At 40.2% G+C, this 22,086-nt stretch overlaps 1 protein-coding gene across 7 annotated transcripts in view; it reads left to right on the top strand.

The window, feature by feature from the left end:
• The window catches only part of RUNX1 (RUNX family transcription factor 1), a 219,772-nt gene that overhangs the window by 180,000 nt on the left and 17,686 nt on the right, over positions 1 to 22,086 (top strand). For 6 of the 7 annotated variants that reach the window (XM_050929344.1, XM_050929393.1, XM_050929351.1 and 3 more), the window contains one exon: positions 2,418 to 2,609. The exons of the other annotated variant lie outside the window; for it this stretch is intronic. In XM_050929344.1, coding sequence (XP_050785301.1) covers positions 2,418 to 2,609 — 192 coding nt within the window. The remainder of the gene's footprint in view (positions 1 to 2,417; positions 2,610 to 22,086) is intronic. 7 annotated transcript variants of the gene reach the window in all.

Raw genomic sequence — 22,086 nt, 5'->3', positions numbered from 1 at the left:
GACCTCAGGAGGTATCTAGTCCAACCCCCTGCTCAAAGCAGGACCAATCCCCAGACAGATTTTTACCCCAAATCCCTAAATGTCCCCCTCAAGGATTGAATTCACAACCCTGAGTGCAGCAGACCAATGCTCAAACCGCTGAGCTATCCCTCCCCATACATTGTACAGGGCGCACAATTTTTTCACAGCCTGGAATGACGTAGCTAGGGTCAATCTAATTTTTAAGTGTAGACCTGGCCTTAGAGAGAGGATTTTGTGAATGGGTTTAAAGAACCCGAGGTACTGGAGCAGGGGCACTCTCACAGTGCTTAAAGTAAATTGAAACAGGAAGGGGAGCTCTCATCTCACCAGCTTTTATCCAGCCCTCATCCCACTGACTTCAGTGGGGTTACTCAAGTGATCACCAGATATTTAGAGGTTGTACAGACAAGCCCATAGTTTCCATGCCACAGGAAAAATATGTGATGCCATGAGAGCAGCACCTGACAGAGAAAGAGGGAAGCTAAAGGGATAAAACATTACACAGAGCACTAAATTAAAAGCATAAACTGATTGATTTGAACTTCAGATTGAGAATAATGTATATTACGGCAATAGACTGAATCCTGGCCCAGGACCTTCAATCCAGCAGGCTCATGTTTAATATAATCAGAATGTATGAGACATTTTTACATATGTACACAGCTTGCGTGACTCAGTGTGTTTGCATTCAAGTCAAGTGCCATAAGCTAAGGACTTGAATCAGAATCCAGATTTGCATTGCTGGCAAATGAAAGAAAGTTGTGTTTGAACTACTAAAGTGTTGGATGAAAGTCTTTCTTTCTTTTTTTTTCCCTTGAAGCCTTCTTAATGATAAAATCACGACTCTGTACTGTGTCTTTTTAATCTTTTTTTCCCTGAGATAATTTATAGTGCAGTGTGGAATCTGAGAAAGTGCAAGCTGTGCCAAAGGGTCTGGTAGGAGGAAGAAAACTGAGCCAGTGAGATTTGGAACCATAATGCGAGTTATAGAATTTAATTTTAGAATTGCAGCTACTGGGAACTGCTTTTAAATGTACATTTCCCCTCTAGAATGAAAAAAATGCCCATGTCTTGATTAAAGTGTTGTTAGAGCTGTGGGAAAGAGTGTATTATACAGTAGGGGACAGACAAAACTGTTCAGAGATCACTTTCTGTTCATTTGGTGATATGTCTCAGGTCCAACATTGGTAGCTATATGTTTATATTTTAAACACTGGCAAACAGGGTTGGTCACTCTCAAACAGGGCCACATTGAAACCAGTGACCTAGAATCTTTCATTTCCATTCAACAACATGATGTCGGGCTCTAATGACGAGATATTTTGACAGTGAGCTTAATCATATAGAACTGGAAGCAAAGGGACAGAAATGGGATGGAAAGTGGTGACAATATGTAAACTTTTAGGCAATTAGTGAACTCCTCTCCACCCCCAGGAAGGAGGAAAGAGATGAAGCAATGTTGTCCTTTCATGATGCTCTTGTGCATCTGAACAGGGCTTTCATCCCCTGAACCAATAGGCCTTGGAAGTTCTGTGCTGGATCTATGCCATTCCCCTGCTTTCTGCTTTCTCCAAAGGCTGTCTCCCAAGCACACATACTCCACACCTCACCCTCCCACCACCAGCAGTCCCACAAAGTTTTACCAGGAGGCTGGAGCAGGGCTCACCAGGGCTTCCCCCATAGCCACTGGCCCTGAAACTCCCATGGGATGGTGGCTGAGCATACTGTGCACTGGCTTACACCACTTAAGATAGCAATGAAAGCATCAGAATTATCTAGCAAGAAGATGTTCTTCAGGGCACAGCAGGGGAGGGGACAGTCCAACCCTTAATGTTTTGGAAACTCCTGATATTAGTAAAGACACTTTGTTTCCCCATAATTTCCATTCGTTAAACACTGTTTCTTGTATTACTTTCCTGTTTATTTGTAAAGAACAGTTCCTAAGGCATCCTAGAGAATTATTTGTTTGGGGTTGGAGTTTTATTTCTGTAGTATCATATACTTGTCTACTTGCAGTGAATTATGACAATCTAGGTTTGAATGCTTGAGGAACTACTGTGGTACAGGGTTTAGGTCAGAAAAGCTGAAAATATGTATTTTAAAGGCCCTCGCCACACCAAATGCTCCTTTTTTATATACAATAATAGGGATAATAGGGCGCTGTGACTTGTAGCAGATTTTTTTTGTGAGTAGTCCATACTTCATAGGAGTTACACCACTTTGTGATACAATTATTGTGCATGACTTGATTGTCTCTCCTGTTAATACGGAGCAAATAGTTTTTGCTGAATTTCAGATGGCCACTAGCCAGTTAGGTACATTGCCAATGGATCAAGGGAAAAAAAAGGCATATGTCAGTGAGATTTTCTGATCTTTTTCCCCCCCTCCCACACTAGGACATCGTCAGAAACTAGATGAGCAGACAAAGCCCGGGAGCTTGTCCTTTTCAGAGCGTCTGAGTGAACTGGAGCAGTTGCGTCGCACAGCCATGAGGGTCAGCCCACATCACCCAGCCCCCACACCTAACCCACGAGCTTCTTTGAGCCACACCACTGCTTTTAACCCTCAGCCTCAGAGTCAGATTCAGGGTAAGTACCTGAAACCCTCCCCTACAGTGAAGGAACCGCTGTTGGTCATCAGAGTCTTAACACAGTTTGCAATACTAGATGGCCCTTCAGGATGCTTTTCCCCCTGCCACAATGTTGTTTTGGTAACCAGGAGATGCATGGAAGACAGCACAGTAACTATGATGGTAGGGAGGCCTACATGAAAAGCAGTTCTTCAGGACTTGAGGAAGAGCGCTGTGTAGCTCGAAAGCTTGTTCCTCTTACCAACAGAAGTTGATCCATGAAAGATATTACCTGCCCCATCTTGTCTCGCTAATGGCAATGCCATTTCCAAAGGTCATTTGTGAAGTTTTGATTAAACACAGTGGGAGGAAAATAAGGGTGAGAAAGGCACATAGAACAGATTTTCTTTGCTTACCTTACAAAGCTGTGGGCTTTTTGCTAACAAGTGACAATATTTTTTTTTAAAGTCTAGCACCTTTTGAACGTGCATCTACTGTAGCAACTTCCACTTGGACAGTAGAGTTCATTGTGTTATCCTCCGATGTCTTGGGACTGTAATTCTTCAAGCCTTCTTAGAAAAAAAAATCTGTGTTCTTGGATCTTTTTGTATATGTAGCTGTATTCCCTGATGAATATTTAGTCAGTTAATTATATGCATGTGTGAAGGAGACACGTCAACAGCTTGCAGTGGTTTTCCTAAGAAACCATTCACACGCAAAAGCCCTCTCCGCCCATTGTTTAGCAGAGAAGACCAATGTAGAACTAAGTACTTGCACTGCTAGAAAGAGCAAACATGTGTGATAAAAGGATATTCTATAGCTTTTATTTGAATTAAAACGTCTTACTTTGCATCCATTAAATCAGGTGAAATTCAGTGGGCATTGAATCGGATAACTATCCTGATAACTACTGTACATTTTACAAAATTGTCAAAAATGCAGATGCATAATTAAACACATCTAAAATTAAGGTAAATGACCATATTTATCTTAGCAAATGCTGTTGCTTGATGAAATTGAACTTTGTCCTTCCAGTCAGAATGAAATAGATTTGATCAAGCTTCTCCCCTGGTGTTCTGTATAGAACTAGTTATAGTGGTTTTAAATCAATAGTTTTTCTTTAGTGTTCTATTTTTAAAAATCTGGGTTAGTGTGCAGCACTCTTTGCACTACTTGTAGAAAAGTGTATTACTTCCATAACTAAAGTGTTCGTTATGTATCCTTATCTTCTCGGGCCTGATCGTGGGGCCATTGAAGTCACTTGCAAACCTCCCATTGACTTCAGTGCGTACGGGGTCTGGGTCTGGCCACTACTGAGAAGTAAGTGAGTTGTTGAATGAAGTCAACATGCTATCATGAATTGCATTGCAAAAACTAGTATGCAGAAAAGTTCATGGACCATACAGGTCCTTCCTGGAGCTGCTCCAATTTACACCAGCAGAGGATCTGGTCTTACGTCTCTAACGGCTTTAGGCAGTCACCCTTACTTAGAGTCTGATTTGGAGAACAAAGTAAGTTTGATTTCTTCTGCCTTCAGATATATGCCTATAAAAGAAAATGAATGTATTATTATGGCTACATGGGTAGAGGTATTAGTAGCAGACTTGCATTCTTCAACTACTTTGGAAAACTATATGCATAGCAGAGTATCAGGTTTAACGTCAAGTATCCCTCTTTTCTTGTTCTGTTTTAAAACTCTTCAGCAGTGCAACTTCGGAGCAATATAACTTTTTCACATTCCTCTAGGGATTCAGCTGTTACTTCCGGAAATGTATTTAGTATATTGCTTTGCTTCTTAAAATACAATTTTGATACATTTAGCCTGTGAATTTATAGGAATAGGTCAGAAAATGAGTGCAATTGAACTGCTAATGTTTCCTCATTGATATTCTCATGCTAAATCACCAGTTTAGTTGTTTTTTAACCCCTCCATGAAAATTGCACATTAGCCTGTCCACAATTTGAACAGCTTGGTGAGACTTGTAGCCACTAACAGTAAAATAAGGCTAAGGCTAAAGCCTCTTTCGGTCAAAATTTAGGGCTATTTATGCAAAGACTCCTTTTTGTTTACACCCATTTTGAGGCCATGCTATCCCAGCAGTGTAAAGAGGCTTTCATGTCAATGAGAAGCAGAGCTTTGATATATTTCTCAAAATCAGAAGAATGTCTGATTTCCAGACTGGGTTCCAATGTTACATTTAAGGAGCCAGGTCTTTGAGGGTGTGTTTTTTTTTAAATAACATCATTAAATTGCAAAATATAGCCCGACAGAAATGAAATACCTCTGACATCTTCCATATTATTACTCTGCTGATGTGTAAATATTTGCAGCTTCACATACTTTATGTAACCACCTATTGAATGAAGAGAGCATTAGGCTTTTTATAGACAAGAGAAAGGTATAGTGCAGGCTTTTAATTGGTGGTTTTAAACTTTGCTTTAACTCACCCCAGTATGAATCACAGGCTACTCCTCTGTTCATCAGAATCCGACTTTTTAAAAAAAACAACTAACTCAAAATAGCCATCTTGGGCTAGTTCATAGATTTAAAGGGGCAGGTTGCCATGCCACTAAACCACTGTTTATTTGTTGAGGTTTTCATCTATAAAGGGCTTGAGGTTAATTTTAACTTCCTATTTTACCAGGTCTTGAATTTGAACTAAAGCTGCTTGTGTCATGGATACAAGTCCATGCAAGTTAGGAGATCATAAATTGCTGTAATCAAGTTTTATGCTTCTTTCATATCACAAGAAGGGAGAAAGTACACCTGTTCATTTGAAAGATCTAACCATACCAGTTCACCGACAAAAGCTGGTGGGGGGAGAAGAGCGGTTACCACATCACACGTTTCAAGTTGAAAGATTACTTTGTGCTAGTACCAAGCCTATAATGTTAACGACCTGACCTAACATCCCAAAAACAAGGAAATTCAGTTAAGGCTGAAAATCCAGATAACTATTCAGCCTTAACTCACTCCCTTTTTGTGCAGAGAAAACAAAGAAACTAAAAACAGGCAGAGCAGTGTGAGCTTGGCCCAGATTGTTGCTTTTGAAAGGTTAGGTATGGCCTTTTACTATGATTTAAGAATATACTTTTGTGATTGAGTTTCCTGTGGTGTCATTCTGGACTAGTGAGTAAATATATAACTAGGAAGTTTGCTATTCATAATGTTGACTGGAGTAGGTGGATACATAAAGAGAAAGTTTTAAAAATATGGATTATATGGTTCTATTACAATTTGTCTTGTCAGGGCCAATGTAAATATTTTTAAATTTGTAGATCATTGACCCAAGAATCTTCTCCTGTGGGGCCATTAGAGTTGAGCCAATGCACAGTATCTACCATAAGCCATTTTAAGAGGTAAAATATGTTTACATATATTTCCAAGGAAAGAACTTCATAGTTTTGGTTAATTTAAATTAGCCAAAACAGTGTTTCCAACTCACAATTTATTAATCACCCATAAATTTGAAAAATAAATAAGAGAGACCTATTTTTCCTGTCTAGAAAAAGCAAATTATCATCTTCAACAACACACTTCTGGTTCTTTTTACACCTTGATAGCCTTAAAAAATCAGAGCTTTTTTTAAAAAACTGTAACCTAATATGTTAAGTTTCATCTGGGACTACATTTTTATGGCCAAGTTTAAAGACCTTGGAAAGAAGAATTCATAATTAAAATGTTGACAGACTTTTAACCAATGCTGCAGTTTATAAACAAAACAAAGACTTTTATTTATTTATGTGCTTATTTTATTAATGTAAAGATCTACTCTTTGGATGAGTAAGGAACATTAAAACTGAGATTTTCTTGTTACCACTCAGCCTTTGTCTTCTCCCAGTATGCTTTGTTTAAGAGACATTTCAAGGTCCATACTATCATAATCTTTTTCCACTGAAAATAGCCCTGTTTATCAGGGTTCCCATGTACTAAAGAAACACTGTAGTGGAATCAAGAGCTATGTGTAAGCACAAGGAATTTAAATAGCTTTGCTCCTATTACAACTGTATCCTGTCCCAATTTTTTTCCCCCCACTTTTAAATCAGCTTGATAGGTCATAGGCTAATAGTTTGCAGTGTTGTTGTAGCCGTGTTGATCCCACCTTGTTTCTCTAATAGGTTAACAGTGTTAGAAGTGTTCATAGGGTAGGGTTTCAGAATGGCCCGGCAGTCAGTGACATTTGCTGCTGAGAATCTCTTTGGCTTAAGTGTAAAATGTAATTTTTAAGACACTTTAGAGAGTTCGAATTGACTGATATCTTACTGCAGACAGACAGGCAGACACTCAAGACCAGGACAGTGAATTGTTTTTTCACTGTGTAATATATAAAAATACTTTTATTTTTCTAAATATGTTCTCTCTGGGTGACTCTGTAGCTCCCTCTTTTTCGATTAATATATTTTCCTTTAATTGTGGGTGCTTACAATGAGTATATAGCTTATTAATGGAATATCATTTTTTGTATTAATCTGAGTAGTTTATTATGATTATTTATACCCCGTAGGTCATGTAATTGCATCTTTGTACTTCTACCACTAAAGCTATATAAAAAAGGTTAAATATGATATCTCATACCTTAGCATTACTGATTACATGTCTGCACTATATTTTCAAACAATTTTTGATTGTACATTTATGCTGGTTTCTTTCCATCTGTGATTGTGATAATTATATAATCTAAAAAAAGAAATGGATAATGAGGGGTGTGGATCAAATTCAGACTTCCTTAGGCAATGGCTGGAAGAGCAAGTATACACATTTGCCTGCATTCCTACACCAGTGTCTCCCCATACCTACACCTGTACAGTATTCTAAGCAGCAATATTCAAATACATTTGATACAGATTATTCCTGTTAGGAGCGTGACAAATCTGCTTTGGTGGAAGGAAAATATAGTTGCCATTGCCATTGGGTCAAAGGATGTTTGAAAACCAAGGTATGGACCTTTGCCCCACTCCTAACCCCAGAACATTCTGCCATCATTCCTGTTGCAGATGGTTTGCAGAGCATCCTCTCCACAACTTTGGAGATGATTCAAGAGAGGGCTAGAAAACTTTTGTCCCATGCACCCTGTCTTCCTTATGGTCTCATGATTGTGTGTGTAGTGTGCGCACATACCTGTGTATGCCTGGCAGCCAAAATCCAACTCTATAGATTTTCATGAATAGGGCAAAGAGATTTCTTCAGGCCTAAGAGGAATGATCTCTTCACTTATCTTTTAAATGTGTTAGTGAATGTCAGACAGAGAAATCTGTTTTTTCCAAGAGTACAATGTGTTTCTTTGACTCACATTTAAGTGCTGATCAGTTAAATTGATATAAATCATCTCAGCAGTTTGTCTTTTAAAAAATGAACAGTGGGTGTTCTACAAGAGAACTAAATCCTCAATTATCAAATGTATTTATTGTCACAAAATAGCTCTTGTAAGACATGATAAGCATACTACCACTGTAGCTATATTAGCGTTCTGGTAGAGGGACATCCTGGCCTCTTCTGGGAGCAGCACAGGAGCAGGGCAGGCAGGGAGCCTGTCTTAGCCCTGCTGCGCCACCAATCAGGAGCTGCCTGAGGTAAGCGCCTCCCAGCCAAAGCCCACACCCCTCACCTCCTCCTACACTTCTGCCCCAGCCCTGAGCCCTCTCCTGAATCCAAGCTCCCTCTCAGAGAAAGGGGAAGGGGTGGGGCAGGAGGCGGCGCAAGGGTGTTTGGGTTTGTGTGATTAGACACTGCATCGCCTCAACTCTACCGACATAAAACCACATTGATGAGAGGCCTGGGGCTTATTATGTCAGCATAGCAGGGGAGTTACCTCATCAAGAGGAGCATTTCAATGTGTGCACCTCCACTACAAAACTGTGTAGACAAGGCCTAAAAAGTCTCGCTCTGTTAGATGGGTCACTGCTTTGCTGCTACCGACCAATAATCTCACTCTATGTTTTCATTCAGTCAAAACAATGACAAATTGCAGTCCTGTTTATGGGCATGAAACTTTTTGGGAATTCCCTGGACTATGCTTTGTAAATCTCCAGGATGAGATAAAATCGCTGTGAACTCCCCAGACATTTCTTATTTCCACTTAGATTGCCAAATATTCTGGAGCTCGTTGAATAAATCTTATTTCAGATACAGGTTCAATCAGCTATCTAACACCAGAGCTGCTGGAATAAACCAAAGCCAGCTAAGAGTTTTTGATGCCAGAAGTGTAAATCTCTCACTTTGCCTGTTAAAGGGAAAACTTCATTTCAAACTAGTGCGTTTTCCTCACAGATATCCAATGTGTTCTGCCTATCATCATTTCAGTGTGCTTCATGCAGTTCCACTTTTTCCCTGTAAACCAGACGTTCCCAAACTTTTCTTATTGCGTACCCCCTTTCAGGTCTACCCGCTGCCCATGTACCCCTTTCCAGATGTACCAACTGCTCATGTACCCCTATCCTTCTCATCACTGATACTTTGTGTGTTCTTCTTAACACTACCTGTCTTTCGCCGCTTATCCATATTTCACCGTTATATACAGATATAGTTACAGTACGACATATACAACTAAAAAAAACCAGAACCCTGAGTAAGTTCTGAGCTCAGTTAGACTGGACAGTTGCTGGGCAACTGAACCCACTCTGTACAGTGATTGGAGGTGAGGGATCTGCACCTCAGGGTCTCGGTGTGTCTGTGTTCTCGTTGATACATCTTGAAGTACATTAACTACCGTATTTTATATAACAAATTCCCAGAGAGTTTTAAAGCTTCATGTGAGTAGCCTATTATGAAAGTGCAATAAATAAAATAATAAATAAAATCTACCTTTACACAATTTCTCCTGCGTACCTGCCAGAGATGGCTTGCATACTTTTGGGGTACACATCCCACGGTTTGGGAACTGCTGCTCTACAGCATAGACTTATCTCTCCTCCATCTTCTCTCACCTGGGGAAGAGCAGAGCAATGAAACAAGCTCTTCATCAACTGGCAGGGCTCCAGAGAGTACGTCCAGCCCCATGGCAGAAGCCTTTCTCAGGAATACTTTCTATCCCCTTATTTTCAATTCCAAAAAAGTTCTGTGCTGGACTTGAAGTGATTCAGCTATTTAATCAACTGCAGACTCTGATGGAGAGAGGTAGGCCCATCATAGTGTGGGGTAAGCCAGGCAATTTCTTGATGCTTGTAGGTTTAAAGTATATTTGTCTTCATATTCCAATGGCTCTGAAATTCCAAAGATACAAAGGGTATTATAGGCGAGGCAATAATGGCTTCTCAGTCCCCTCGCAAGGTCTTCTGCTACCCAAGCTCTCTCTTATCTGTTCCATTCCCAGTGTTCACAGGAAGGTCCTAGCTGAAAGAGCAAATCTGACTGGAGGAATGATAGTTTTGGGTTAAAGGCAGAAAGCTGGGAGTCAGGAGACCTGGATTTTGTTTCCAGGTCTGCAACAGACTTCCTGTGTGTCTTTGGGCAAGTCACTTAGGGCCAGATTTTAAAAGATATTTAGGCACTTAAAGATGCAAATAGTAGCCTAGTGGGAATTTGATACCTAAGCATTTTTGAAAATCCCACATATTTGCATCTTTAGGTGTCTAATTAGCTTAAAAAATCTGGCCCTTGAGACCTGGCCACAAAATTTTCTGTCTGGTCTATCCCAGGATAAGGTGGAGCTAAGCATGATGTCAGATTGGTGAAGACTTTTTATAGAAATCCAATTTTCAGGTAGGAACAAATGTCCTTGTTCCAGTCTTTAATTAACATCACAAATATTTTTTGTAGTTTATAGGCTTACTGAGCCAAACTGTTCTCATTTGCACCATCACAAAACTAGAGTCACAAGGAGTTCTCCTGGCCTTACAGTGCAGCTGAGAGCAGAATCTGGCCAGGGATATTGCACTGGTTCGCACTCTCACTAATTGTTGTTGCCTTCAGTTTTCAACAGAGAAGAGTTGAAATAATTTAGATTAATTTCATGCTTCCTTAACACCATTACACTTTTGCCACAGTGCCAAAATAATTTCTGGCTTGATCCTGCAAGATTCTGAGCACTTAGAGGTTCTGATTTCCCTCCCTCCCTGTTGCCTTCTGTGGGAGTTAAGAGTGCTCAGTACCATGCAAGGTTGAGCCCTTAATGCAATTATTTAAGTCATGCTATTATTTATTTGAGTTTCATATTTGCCATTCAGATCAACGGTGCCACTGAGCAATTAGTATTCTTTCACTAGACAACCTGATTCTGGAGCTCTAGCACGGTTCCTTCTCCCACTACTCTCACCTTTCACATTAACACAGTGAACTTGCTGACAGTGAAAATACCTTCCTGCCTAACAGGCAGGTGCACTGACTATCCTGGACTTCAGACACTCACAAGCTGTTGCCTATTTGATCACATTTTCACATTCAAGTCCTACACCCACTAGTTTTTGGATTATTCTTTAATGGCCTTTGAAGCATGTTCTTGGCCTTTGAATAGCCCAATTGTGATGAAGATTAAAAGTGCTGATTGCAAAACTCTGGTAAATAAAATCTCTTAGTCTTTTACTGACAAACCCAGTTTCTTTCCATAGAATTTACTCCTTTTAATCCCTTCTTGGCAGAACACTTCATGTTTGATACCAGAGCTCAAATTACCTCGCATGGTAAATAAAATAAACAAAAAATAAAAAATGAGCTCCTGATCCTAAAAAATAAAACCAGCTGAAACTAGCTTATTATTCATCTGATGGCACTCATGTGCCAGAAGATATCAATTTGATTCTGCAACTGATTTTTTTTCCAGGTTGTACTGTGTAGATATTCTCCAAATTGCTGAAATGCTCAGCAGCTGTGCCATGGAAATCACAAACATCTCTAAATGTTATAATTACATTAAAATAAAGATAAAATGATGCGAATATTGTTTTCATTGTAAGTTTTAGATATGTGTTTCTTTTGACTGTAAATGAGTCCAACAGAAGTCAGATATTTCCCATGATGACTTTACCCTGAGTGAAATTCTCCCCTCTCTATATACAGACAAGACTAGCCCGGGGGTAAAGTCAACCCTCCTACAGGTAGCTCAGGAGGCTACAATTCCTATTAGCTGGAGTAGCAACCATAGTCTTTACATCCACGGTGTGTGAGATCCACACCGCTAAATCCACATAGTCACAGTTCCAAGGACCCCTCCCAGGTTCATCCCCACAACTCCACCGCCAGACAAGACTTTTTGAGCTGGCATGACTGCCCCCCAAGCCATATGTGACAAAACAAGGTGCAATCCAGACTAAGGAGTAGTGGTATCACCCCTGCCCTCTAACCCGAGGTGCCCTTTACAATGCTTTGTGGCTGTAGCCTCCAGCCTGGACTGTTCACAAGCAGCCTCCAGCATGCAAGTCACTCCCAGCTATGTCTGTGTGTGTGCTGCAGCCAGACAGACACACCTTGGCTCTTACTAGCCTTGGTTATACTGCAGGGTGACCCCAACACACCTCCAGTACTAGGTTTTCCCCCAGACATTTATGCCCTGTGCTGCCTAGGCCTGTCCTGGACAATACAAGCTTATATAAAGTCCGTTATTGCTTTAATAGAAATAATATGCACAGAATTTGCCACCGCAAATGGAGTTTCCCAAACACTTTGGTTTAAACACACTAGATTAGATAAAGCAATGAAACAAATTTATTAACTACAAAGAGAGAGATTTTAAGTGAGTACAGGTAATGAGGCATAAAAGTCAGAAATGGTTATGAGAAAAATATACCGAACTATTGGTAAACTCAAAACAAAGTTTTCTTATCACATGCTCTCAGCAGGCTTACTGACTAAACTTCTTAGGTCAGGACCCTTCCCCCAGTCCAGTGCTACTGCCTTCATTCTTGAGGTGCTGTGAAGGTGATGGGCAGAGAGATGGGGAGTGCTGTGGGGGGGTTTGTTCTTCCTTTTTATAGTGTCAGTTCCCCTCTTGAAAAATGTTTCCAGCTGACATTCAGGAGACAAAGAGTGTATAGGGAAGCATGTTCCCTGCTGCTTTTTCTTCACTTGTTTGAGCGCCCTTTATTTCCCTTCCTGCTTAATGACTCTGTTTAGTGCTGAAATGCAAATTAAGCAGAGCACACATTCCTTTGCTTGAGACAGGCCTATTTGCCAGCCTCAGTTTGGAACATGTATTAAGAACATGATTATATGGAATCTTGTAACTTCATATACGACATTGCCCCACACATTTTATCAGGACAATAATGACCAGCAAATTCTGAATTTCCAAATGATACCTCAAAAGGCATATTTTATACAAATATTCAATAGAGTGCAGGGTATGGACATGGGTTACATGCTAAATCCACATAGTCACGGATCCAATGACCCCTCCCAGGTTCACCCCCACAGCTCTGCCTCCACACAAGACTATTTGAGCTGGCATGACTGCCCCCCAATCTATAGCACACAGGAGTGCAGCACCCTCCTTTTCATCCATGAGCCCTCGCCTACACATACTAGGGTTTAAATAGCATGGCGGGGCTTGTGTTGGCCCTCTGCATGAGGGTGAATTTCAGATCTGCAATATGCAAATATAATGAATCTATTCATACAGAGATTCTTGCCATGAAACAATCTGGACTGTTCATTCTACTTTCCTGTTGCAAATAAGAGTTTCACTATCTCTGCTTTCTTTCAGGGTGGAGATTATGGACTAGATTTTTTCTTTTAAAATAAAATATAAAGTGCACATTTCCCTTGTCACATTAGCAGGTGTGGCCTTTACAAGAGGCTGTGTGGACAGAGTTACTGTAATGGTCCTGAGGGGCTTACAGAACTCTCTCCATGAATAGCATAACAAATACACATTGAGCACTTAGTACAGCTATAAATAGGCACACCACTGCAGCCACCCAAACCATTGGAGTCTGCCTGTCTTTAGAGGCTCCCTGTGCATCCCATACATATGGTGCATAAGGAAAGAGGGGCTTGATTACATACAAAACAAAATATGATTGGATAAATCATGAAAAACAGTAAATTGTATGAAGAAAAGCATATTATAGGCTCAACAAGATTATTGTCGCAATGTGACCATTCTTTCTCCATTAACACATCTCAAATATAAGAATTGATGTAGTGGGAAACGTACTCAGAGACATTGTGTAAAATCTACACTAGCAAAGAAAGTTGACATTTCTAACAAGTGTTTTCTTTCTGTCTCTGTTTCAGAGATTTCTTAATTTTTATCGATCAGCTGAGATTTTCACTAGTGAGTAGTGATTTGGGTTGCCTCCATTTTTGGATGACCATCCTGAGACACCTTAAAGGGGCCTAGTTTTCAGAAATTGAAGATGACCCACCGTCTGAAAAATAAGACACTTCAAGATTTTCAGATGAGCATCCAGCAATGGAAATGGATCACCACTCACTTTTGAAAATTTAGGCCACAATAATTTAAATTGTTTGCTCTTTTGATCATTTATTATGATGAAAACTTTTAGAGGCGACTTGATCAATTATAGATTCTCTTAATTTCTTGAAGATCAAAAATAAAATCTAACCAAATGTCATTTGATCTTTGTTTTATTCACTGCTAAGCAGTTCAGTATTCAGAGAAGTTGTTATAAGCTCCCCTTTTCTTTAGTATATTGTTTTGTCAAGCAGAATTGTAGAAATAGCAACACTTTGACAGAGTGATTATTTATTTGTGTAATATGGTTTAAAGCTAGGCTAACATACCATTTAAGTTGATTTCAGTTGTCCCTCTGAGTTACCCAGGAGCTCCATGTACAAAGGTGTTGAAATGCAGTATATTTTATTTTAAACATCCTGATTACAAAATATGCCCAATGACTGCACACACACATGCTTGTGAGTAATTTTACTCATAGGAACAGTCTGTTTGACATCAATGAGACTATACACGTGCAAATTTACAAGCAATAGTATTAGCATATTTGGGCCCTGTATTACGTAGTTTATGAACAACAATATCACCTAGAAATGTCTGCAGCTGCTATATACATTATAAAGGTGAAAACTTTATTAATGAGCATAAAGAAGGTAGTCAGGTAAAGACTGCAAATCAGGACTTGCAAACTATATTTGCCTGCCTTGCATATAAACATGCATTGATTATTAGCATGTTGGCATTCCCCCACCCCCCAAATACTTCTGTAAACTCACTTTCAGCTTCTTTATTATTTTAAGTGCATACCTTGCTGCTTGTGCCAGACTATCATGTTGATTCCACTCAGGAGACTCTACCCTTCAAAGGCCACTCGCAGCTGTGGCTCAAACTGTCCAGCCAAAAGCATAAAACCAAACAGGTGTGTGTGACAGGAAAATGGCCACAGCTCCACAGCTGTGAGTGCCTTGGTCTATTATTGGAGAGGCTATGAATCGGCTCTGAATTGGGGGAGCAGCAGCCAGCCTGTTGACTTTCACTCTGCAAGGGAAAGTGAGCACTGACAATAAGTGTTACAGAAGCAGAGGAATCGCAAAGAGAGCCATGCATGGCTTAGTTAGCTGCCCTGGGATAGAAGAGACATTCAGAGGGGTTGTTGTAGCCACTAAGAAATCAGGACTTCAGAGCCCAGTCCTGGCCTCTGAGGGGTGCACAGAGCCCCGACTACAGTTATCAGCGAGCAGTCACTAGAAGGTAAGGGCTGCGAAGTCTGGGGCAGCCAAAAATGGCTGTAGAGATCTAGAGCTGCTGTTGCTGTTCCAAACGACAGCCATTAGCGAGTCAGAGTTTCAAACACTGGACACAGCCACTGAAGGGTGGAGAGAGGCAGGACTGGCACATGTGACATGACAGGAGATAAAGACCAGTCTGTTACTAGCACTTCTGTGTGTCACACCTTTATCACATGGCATCAGAAATAAATGGAATCTTTTCACTAAAAATAGAGCAAATGAAGCCGCCAGAATCTGGAAAAGAACCTGGAGGAGGTGGCCACGGGGTTCCATCATTTTCCAGAAAGCAAGTAGTACAGCAGAGAACGCTGAGTGAAATTTTCTATCCTGTCCATGTAATTGGGACCAGGAATCAAAGCTGAGTCTCTCATCAGCACTCCTGTATATCACACCTTTATTACAGCTCTGCCTTCTTGGCATCTCCAAAACCAGCAGGAGGAATAATTCTTTGGGCAGGTTTATAAGACCGTGGATAACCAAGCATAACCGAGAGGTTCCTTAGTCCCAGAGTCTAAATTATTGCTCTGACCTATCCTCGGAGTGATCAAAATTATAGCCAAATGCAGATTAGGGACAAGTTCAAAGCAGGTATCAGGAGATGGAGAATAGAGAGTAAAAACTGGTTTTCCTAGAAAAGTGGAGGAAATGTATATGAGAGTAAGCAACTGTGTTAATTCTTGTGCTTGTTTGGTCATGTTCAGAGCCTCATAAAAGCTCATAGACAGGGAATAATTTTCTTTGAGAGAGTAGCACGTACGTGTGAGTTCTAGACATTAAACATTTCCCTAAGATGTAATTCATTCCCTCCTGTGCTTTGAATAAAGCAACTTTACAAGAAGTACTACCTCACAAACAGCGTACGTACGAGGGCTGTTGGAACAAGATAGGGCAAACATAAATGTGTCTGTGCTAGCTGCTCCACCCAGCATCTCTTTATATGACAAAAAAAATGTTTCTAATAACCCAAACAGGCAGGGTCTGATCTGCACAGACAGTCTGCAGGCATCTGCCCAAGAAGCTGACTGTTGGCTGGTACATCCTCGTCTGATTTATGTTGTGTGTGTGTTAAGCCTTAAATTGTTGAGTCTCTGGCTGGCTACAGTGGTATTACTGGATGGTTGGTGCATGTTTTCAGCTCACAGAGCTGGCTCTGAGACTGGGGTTGTTGGTTCTGAATCAGTTCCAGTCTCACACCTGTCTGAAACAATGAAGGCCTTGTTAGACACATCTCCAGCAAAGTCTGTCTTATTACTTATTTTTCACATTTAGAGAGGGGGGGAATAGAGAGGAGACTGAAGAAATGCTGTCTCTTTAAAAGACACATTCCTGATCCTCTGATGCAGCATCCTTTAAAAAAAAAAATTAAAGGAAAATGGATTTATAAAACAAAAACAGCTTAATCCTGCAGTAAAACATAAGGGACGGCTATTCTCTAAGGGGCAATTTTATAGGACTGTGCTGGTGGATTGGACATGGGAGACATGCATCTAGTTTGTCACACAATCACTGAAAACATACCTCTTGCTGCTTTAGTATTATCAGTATCTTCCCATGGATTTGTCTTGCGCTACTGCTGCTGCTGCTCCTTCCATTTCTTGAGAATTTAGTGCTTGGGGTGTGATGTTAGAGTACTCCAGTTTCCAATGCTGTCAGTTTGTTGACACAGAAGTGGTACAAACATGGGCAAGTGCAATGCAAGCTTCCCTTTGCCATCAACTCATCTTCCATCAATCTTTGGTTCTCTGTTCTCTTGTCCCCTCCCTGCCCTAGTTCTCCTGTTCAGGTATCTTAGGCCTGGCCTACACTTAAAACATAGGTCGACCTAGCTACATCACTCACACCCCTGCCAGAGCTATCAAGCAGACTTAAACCTTGGTATAAACACTGCTAGGTCAGCGTAAGAATACTTCCGTAGACCTTGCTACTGTCTCCTGACAGGCTGAATTAATTACAGCAATGGCAAAACCCCTTCCATCGCTGTAGCAATTTAATGGCATTATAGGGCTACAGCTGCAACGCCGTAGCTGTGCTGCTGTAGTGTCTGTAGTGTAGACATAACCATAGATAGACTTGTGACCTTCAGAAATTCTGCTATTGGCTAGTCCTTGTCCTGCATATTAAAATGTTATGTCAGAGTCAGGTTCTGATTTGTTCTCTGGCTCTGTTCTTTTCCTGTTATTGGTCCTAACCCTGTGCCGATATATGCCCTTTCTGCTGTACTTTTCTTTTCAAGGTCTTTCAGGTGTGGAGGAAAAGGGAATTGTGGCCCATGGTCCATCAAGGTTTATTTTCTGTCAGATATGTTAATGGCAATGTTTCCTCCACCAGGAAGGTGGAGAGGAAGAATGATCTTGGGGTTAAAGCACTTGTTTGGAATTAAAGGGATATGGGTTTCATTTGTAATTCTGCAACAACCTTCCTGTGAGGTCTTGTTCAAGTTACTTAATCTCTCTTTGTCTCAGTTCTCATCTGTAAAATAGGGACAAAAGTATTTTCCTACCTCATAGGCATGTTGTGAGAACACAGCCACTAATGTATATGCAACTCTCAGATATTATGGTGCTGGGTCATAATACAGATGGAAGATTGCTCATCTGCGCAACAGTTTTCCTACCATCTTTTTATCCCCTCCATTTATGCCCTGAGTCCTCCATTTTCTGTCCATATCATCAATGATGATAACCATGCAGAGATGAATGTGTATATGAAGTGTGGAGAGAAGTGGAGAGGGAAGGGGTGGCCCCTATGCTGCAAAGTCCCTTATCTCTCCCTACCTTCCCTTTTACTAATCTCTCTGGACTCTTTCCACAAATTGACCGATATGTATGTTTCCAAGGGGGTTTTAAAGGAAAAGAAGAAAGACGTACGTATTGGAAACCCTATTGGTTTGCAGTAAGATTTGAAAGAGATGAAATTATGTGAAAACTATGGAGCAGATTGTCAGCTGATGTAAACTGGCATTGCTCCACTGACTTCAAGAGAGCTACACAGATTTACATCACCTGAGGATCTGGCTCTGAATCTTGACAGGATGGTCTGCAGCATAAAAATAAATGATTAACCAGTGCAAGAAGTGAACATAAAGACAGATGTTATAATATGCTTTTGTTGGTGCTTGCATTTTCTTGTTTAAAAATACTGCAAAAGCCCTGAGGCAATGAAACACAGACAGGAGTGTGATGTTATCTCACACCTATAAACCTTGCTCCGAGTCCACTGGTGGCCACTATCCAGAACGACTGAGTTCAGACAGACTTGGTTGTGCTAAGTACAAATGGCGCTTTCAGTCTTTAGTAAACAGCATTTTGCTCCAGGGCCCAAATCCTTCAAACATTCGCCTAGGTAATTGTCTGCTTTTGCCTTTTAGTGTCTCATCATCAGCTTATCTATAGGTTCAGACTGGCTAAAGGAGCATGTGAGGATGGGGTGGGAGCAAGCTATTTTGTATTTAATTCACTTGCAAGAGAGACTAACACAAGGGCAGCTAACTCATCATTTTGGGATCATGTTCACAAAATATGTAAAATATGGCATTTTCTTTTAAAGGAATTTAAATTGGCTTCTTGCTGTCACTTTGCAGTTTTAGGTCATTTTAAAAAGACAGTCAGAATGGCTTTGATCAGTTTTGTTCTTACTGTTGTTTATAAGAACTCTTAAGAGTCTTGAAAATGAAATACATTTTCTGATTGAAATTGTTTTTTGTTCCATTGTACACACAGACCAGGTTACATATGATTGCTCAGCCACTGCCATTATTTTCCCTCATTAGAAATAATGAGCTTTGAAGTATTTATTTTTAAAACTAAACACGCACAGTTCCTGGACTTTCCACACAGGCGTTAACAAAAATGTACAGTAGGTCAAATTTGGGGTTACTTGTCTTGACATACCCTTTTAAATAAAGCAGGAAACTACATATCAAGATTCCTTCAGTTTTGAGGTGGTTTCTTAAAGAGTTAAGCAATCATTTTCCAATGACCTTATTATGCACTCCTTACCCCGGCAAAACCGCTGGCTTCAATGCATTTAGGGGGGCTTAACTGGGATCAGTCAAGTTTTAGATATAGCTGCCAGTGTGTAAGTATCCATGATTATGGTAAGAGCTATAATCTTACTGATCTTTCCCAGCAGAAAGTCTAGTCAGATGACATAATTTGAGACGCAGGAAGTGCAACTCATCTTCCTGAAACATGGAGGCGGGAGGAGCATTTCCAAGTTGTTTTGAAAAGAGTTGTGGTTACTTTATCAGTGGTTTAATGCAGAACATACAATAGTTTTCCTTATTCATGCTGAGCTATGGAAAAAAATGATATCCTCAGACTGTCAAAGTTCTGGCTTCTTGTTACTTACTAATGTTAATTATTCATGTCTTCATATGTGCCATTTTGCAACATTTTTTAGTAAATAGTAATCAGATATTAAGATGAACATTGTTTTATATTATATTACAATATTCATTGTACTGTGTAGTTCCAGCTATATGTACATTTATTTTCATTCTCTAGTCTATTGTAATACTACCTGGGCGCAAAATGGAAATGAAGGCCATTCTTTTTAAATGGAGGGACCTACAGTTAGGAGCACAAATCCATATATCATCACTTATATTAAATGGCCTGTTTTTGAAAGGTGCTGAGCCCCTACAGCTCCCACTGACATCAAATTGCTAAGAGATGAAATGACAGCAAGTGACTAGGAGCCAAGAGGAGCCGAGAGTGGTCTGCACTTTTGAAACTCAGGCCACATATTTAGGGGCCTAACTTCAGGCACTTAACTTTGCAGTTGCTGGCCAATGGCTCCAGTCCTACAAAGACTTGTGCATGTGGTTCAGTTTGTGCACTTTGGATAGGATTTTCAAAAAGTGACTTAGGAGTATAAACTCCATGGTGCTTTTGAGAATCCCACACTTGGAGTTCAACGTTTACGGCTTATATCTCTTCTCCTACAGATTTAGGTTTGTCCTGATCTGAAATTAGTCAATGTAGCATTGAAAGGTGAATTGCAAAGTTAACATTAACTTTGAAATAAACCTAGATACTAGTGCTGATACCCCCACTTATATGACCTAGGGATGGAGGGGAGGCCATTACGTTTTCACTTACCTTTCTTTTACTACTTTCCTGCTCTAAATGAAATCCTCTGGCATTTTCTGATTGCCTAAAGAATCACAAGATACAGCTTTCTGTGACTTCACTGGTGCCATAGGGCTGCATGGAATTTCTGATATCCACAATGTTACAGTAAGATGCATTCCTCAACTAAACAGGAAGTGCCAGAGGATTTCACAGAGAGAGGAAAGCATTTCTTAAAAGGTATGTTAAATGTATTTATGGGTTGAATGTGTCCCACAGCCCAGTTAGTTGGGGCTTTCAGCACATTTTTCTGGGCTTAACTCATTTTTCATTTCAGCTTTGCAGATCTTCTGTAAACCAGTTTGATGTAAATCATTAGCTCAGTGTTTAGAAAAGCAGAGACTTTAATACTGTTTTCAAGAGCTATTGTTTTCTTCACAAGTCACCCACTTCATTTAGTACTTTAATGAGCAACAGTTTCTCAGTTATCTACTTTAAAAAACCCACAGTACACTCTAACCCAAAGTAACTTTAAAAATATATGTTCACATGATGGAGACCTTACTTCACCTTGTAAATCAAAGCTATACTCTGGAGAGCAGTTTCATACTACTGTGCTAGGTATCATTTTTCTCAAGGTGACTTCATCTGTTAAAGTATGAAGGTTGCATTTGATATGTCATTTACTTTCTCTAAGTCAATAAAATGAACCAGTGCATCTTTAGATCATCAGAGGTCTGCTTATTAACAAAAGTTTTTTTTTAATCATAATCTGTGTTGGAATTTAAAAGAATCCAGGCAGATTGAATTTGCCATCCTGAATAAAAGTTGGAGGGGGAGACATGATATTCTGCTGCTGTGTGTAGAATGCCCCTAGATGAGTTCCACATTATTAGCTTATATTCTCTCTTCTGAGCAGTAGGGATGAGATCATGAAAGTGTAAATGACTGTTATCTTCAAAGGCCTCTTTTATACTGACAAAGCTCCACCTTGCCAACCTGTATTATTAGTCTATTTCAATCCTAATTAGTACACATCAAGGTCAGAGTTTTGTGGTGGATAAAATGACTGTAAACTCCAGAGAGCAAGTTTTTTCTTATGTAGCTTTCATGTGGAGAAAGAGGGAGAGAGACGTGCTGAAGATATGAAAGATGAGATTGGGAAGGGGTCTTTGCATATCTGTGGGCTAGAGAACTTTAATATGGTGTAATTAGTTCACATCTTCAGGAGCTACCTGTGAGACACCTGATGCTGTGTTGTAATCATTCCTTTGTCACTGTGTCCCACAGCAGTCTGTACAGACTCGTTGAGGTTACTTGCTTCCTTGCTACTCTTTATTTCCAAGGGAAATAATTCCTGTAAGGAATGTCCAACCTCAAATTAAATGGTCTTCAAACATATATATAGAAATAGGAGGCAATTCCACATGAATTAAAACCAGGCTGTATGTCTTCATGACTGTTCTTTCGAACACAAGGGCCCAAATCCTTCTATGACCTTTCAAGAACATGTCTTAGTGGTCTGGCACTGGCAAATTACATTTCCAGTGACCCTTAGCCCAGGGCTTCTGAGAGCCCGCATGGCATGGTGGAAATCAGAGCAACACCACTTCTGCTAACCACACCTCTACTCCTCCTCCGCCATTCCCCATGGACTGGCACCAGAAGGCAATTGGTGAATTCCTTGAATCTCCCCTCTCTTGTACAAGAAAAATATTGTAGTAGTCACTAGAAGACAGGATAGTATTGTGGTGAGGGCACTGAACCAGTACTCTGGCTAGATGGCT

This window comes from Gopherus flavomarginatus, chromosome 1 (genome assembly GCF_025201925.1).
Source record: "Gopherus flavomarginatus isolate rGopFla2 chromosome 1, rGopFla2.mat.asm, whole genome shotgun sequence".
Taxonomy (NCBI): domain Eukaryota; kingdom Metazoa; phylum Chordata; order Testudines; family Testudinidae; genus Gopherus; species Gopherus flavomarginatus.
The sequence above is the reverse complement of the archived record's forward strand: the minus strand, read 5'-3'. Positions and strand labels throughout refer to the sequence as shown.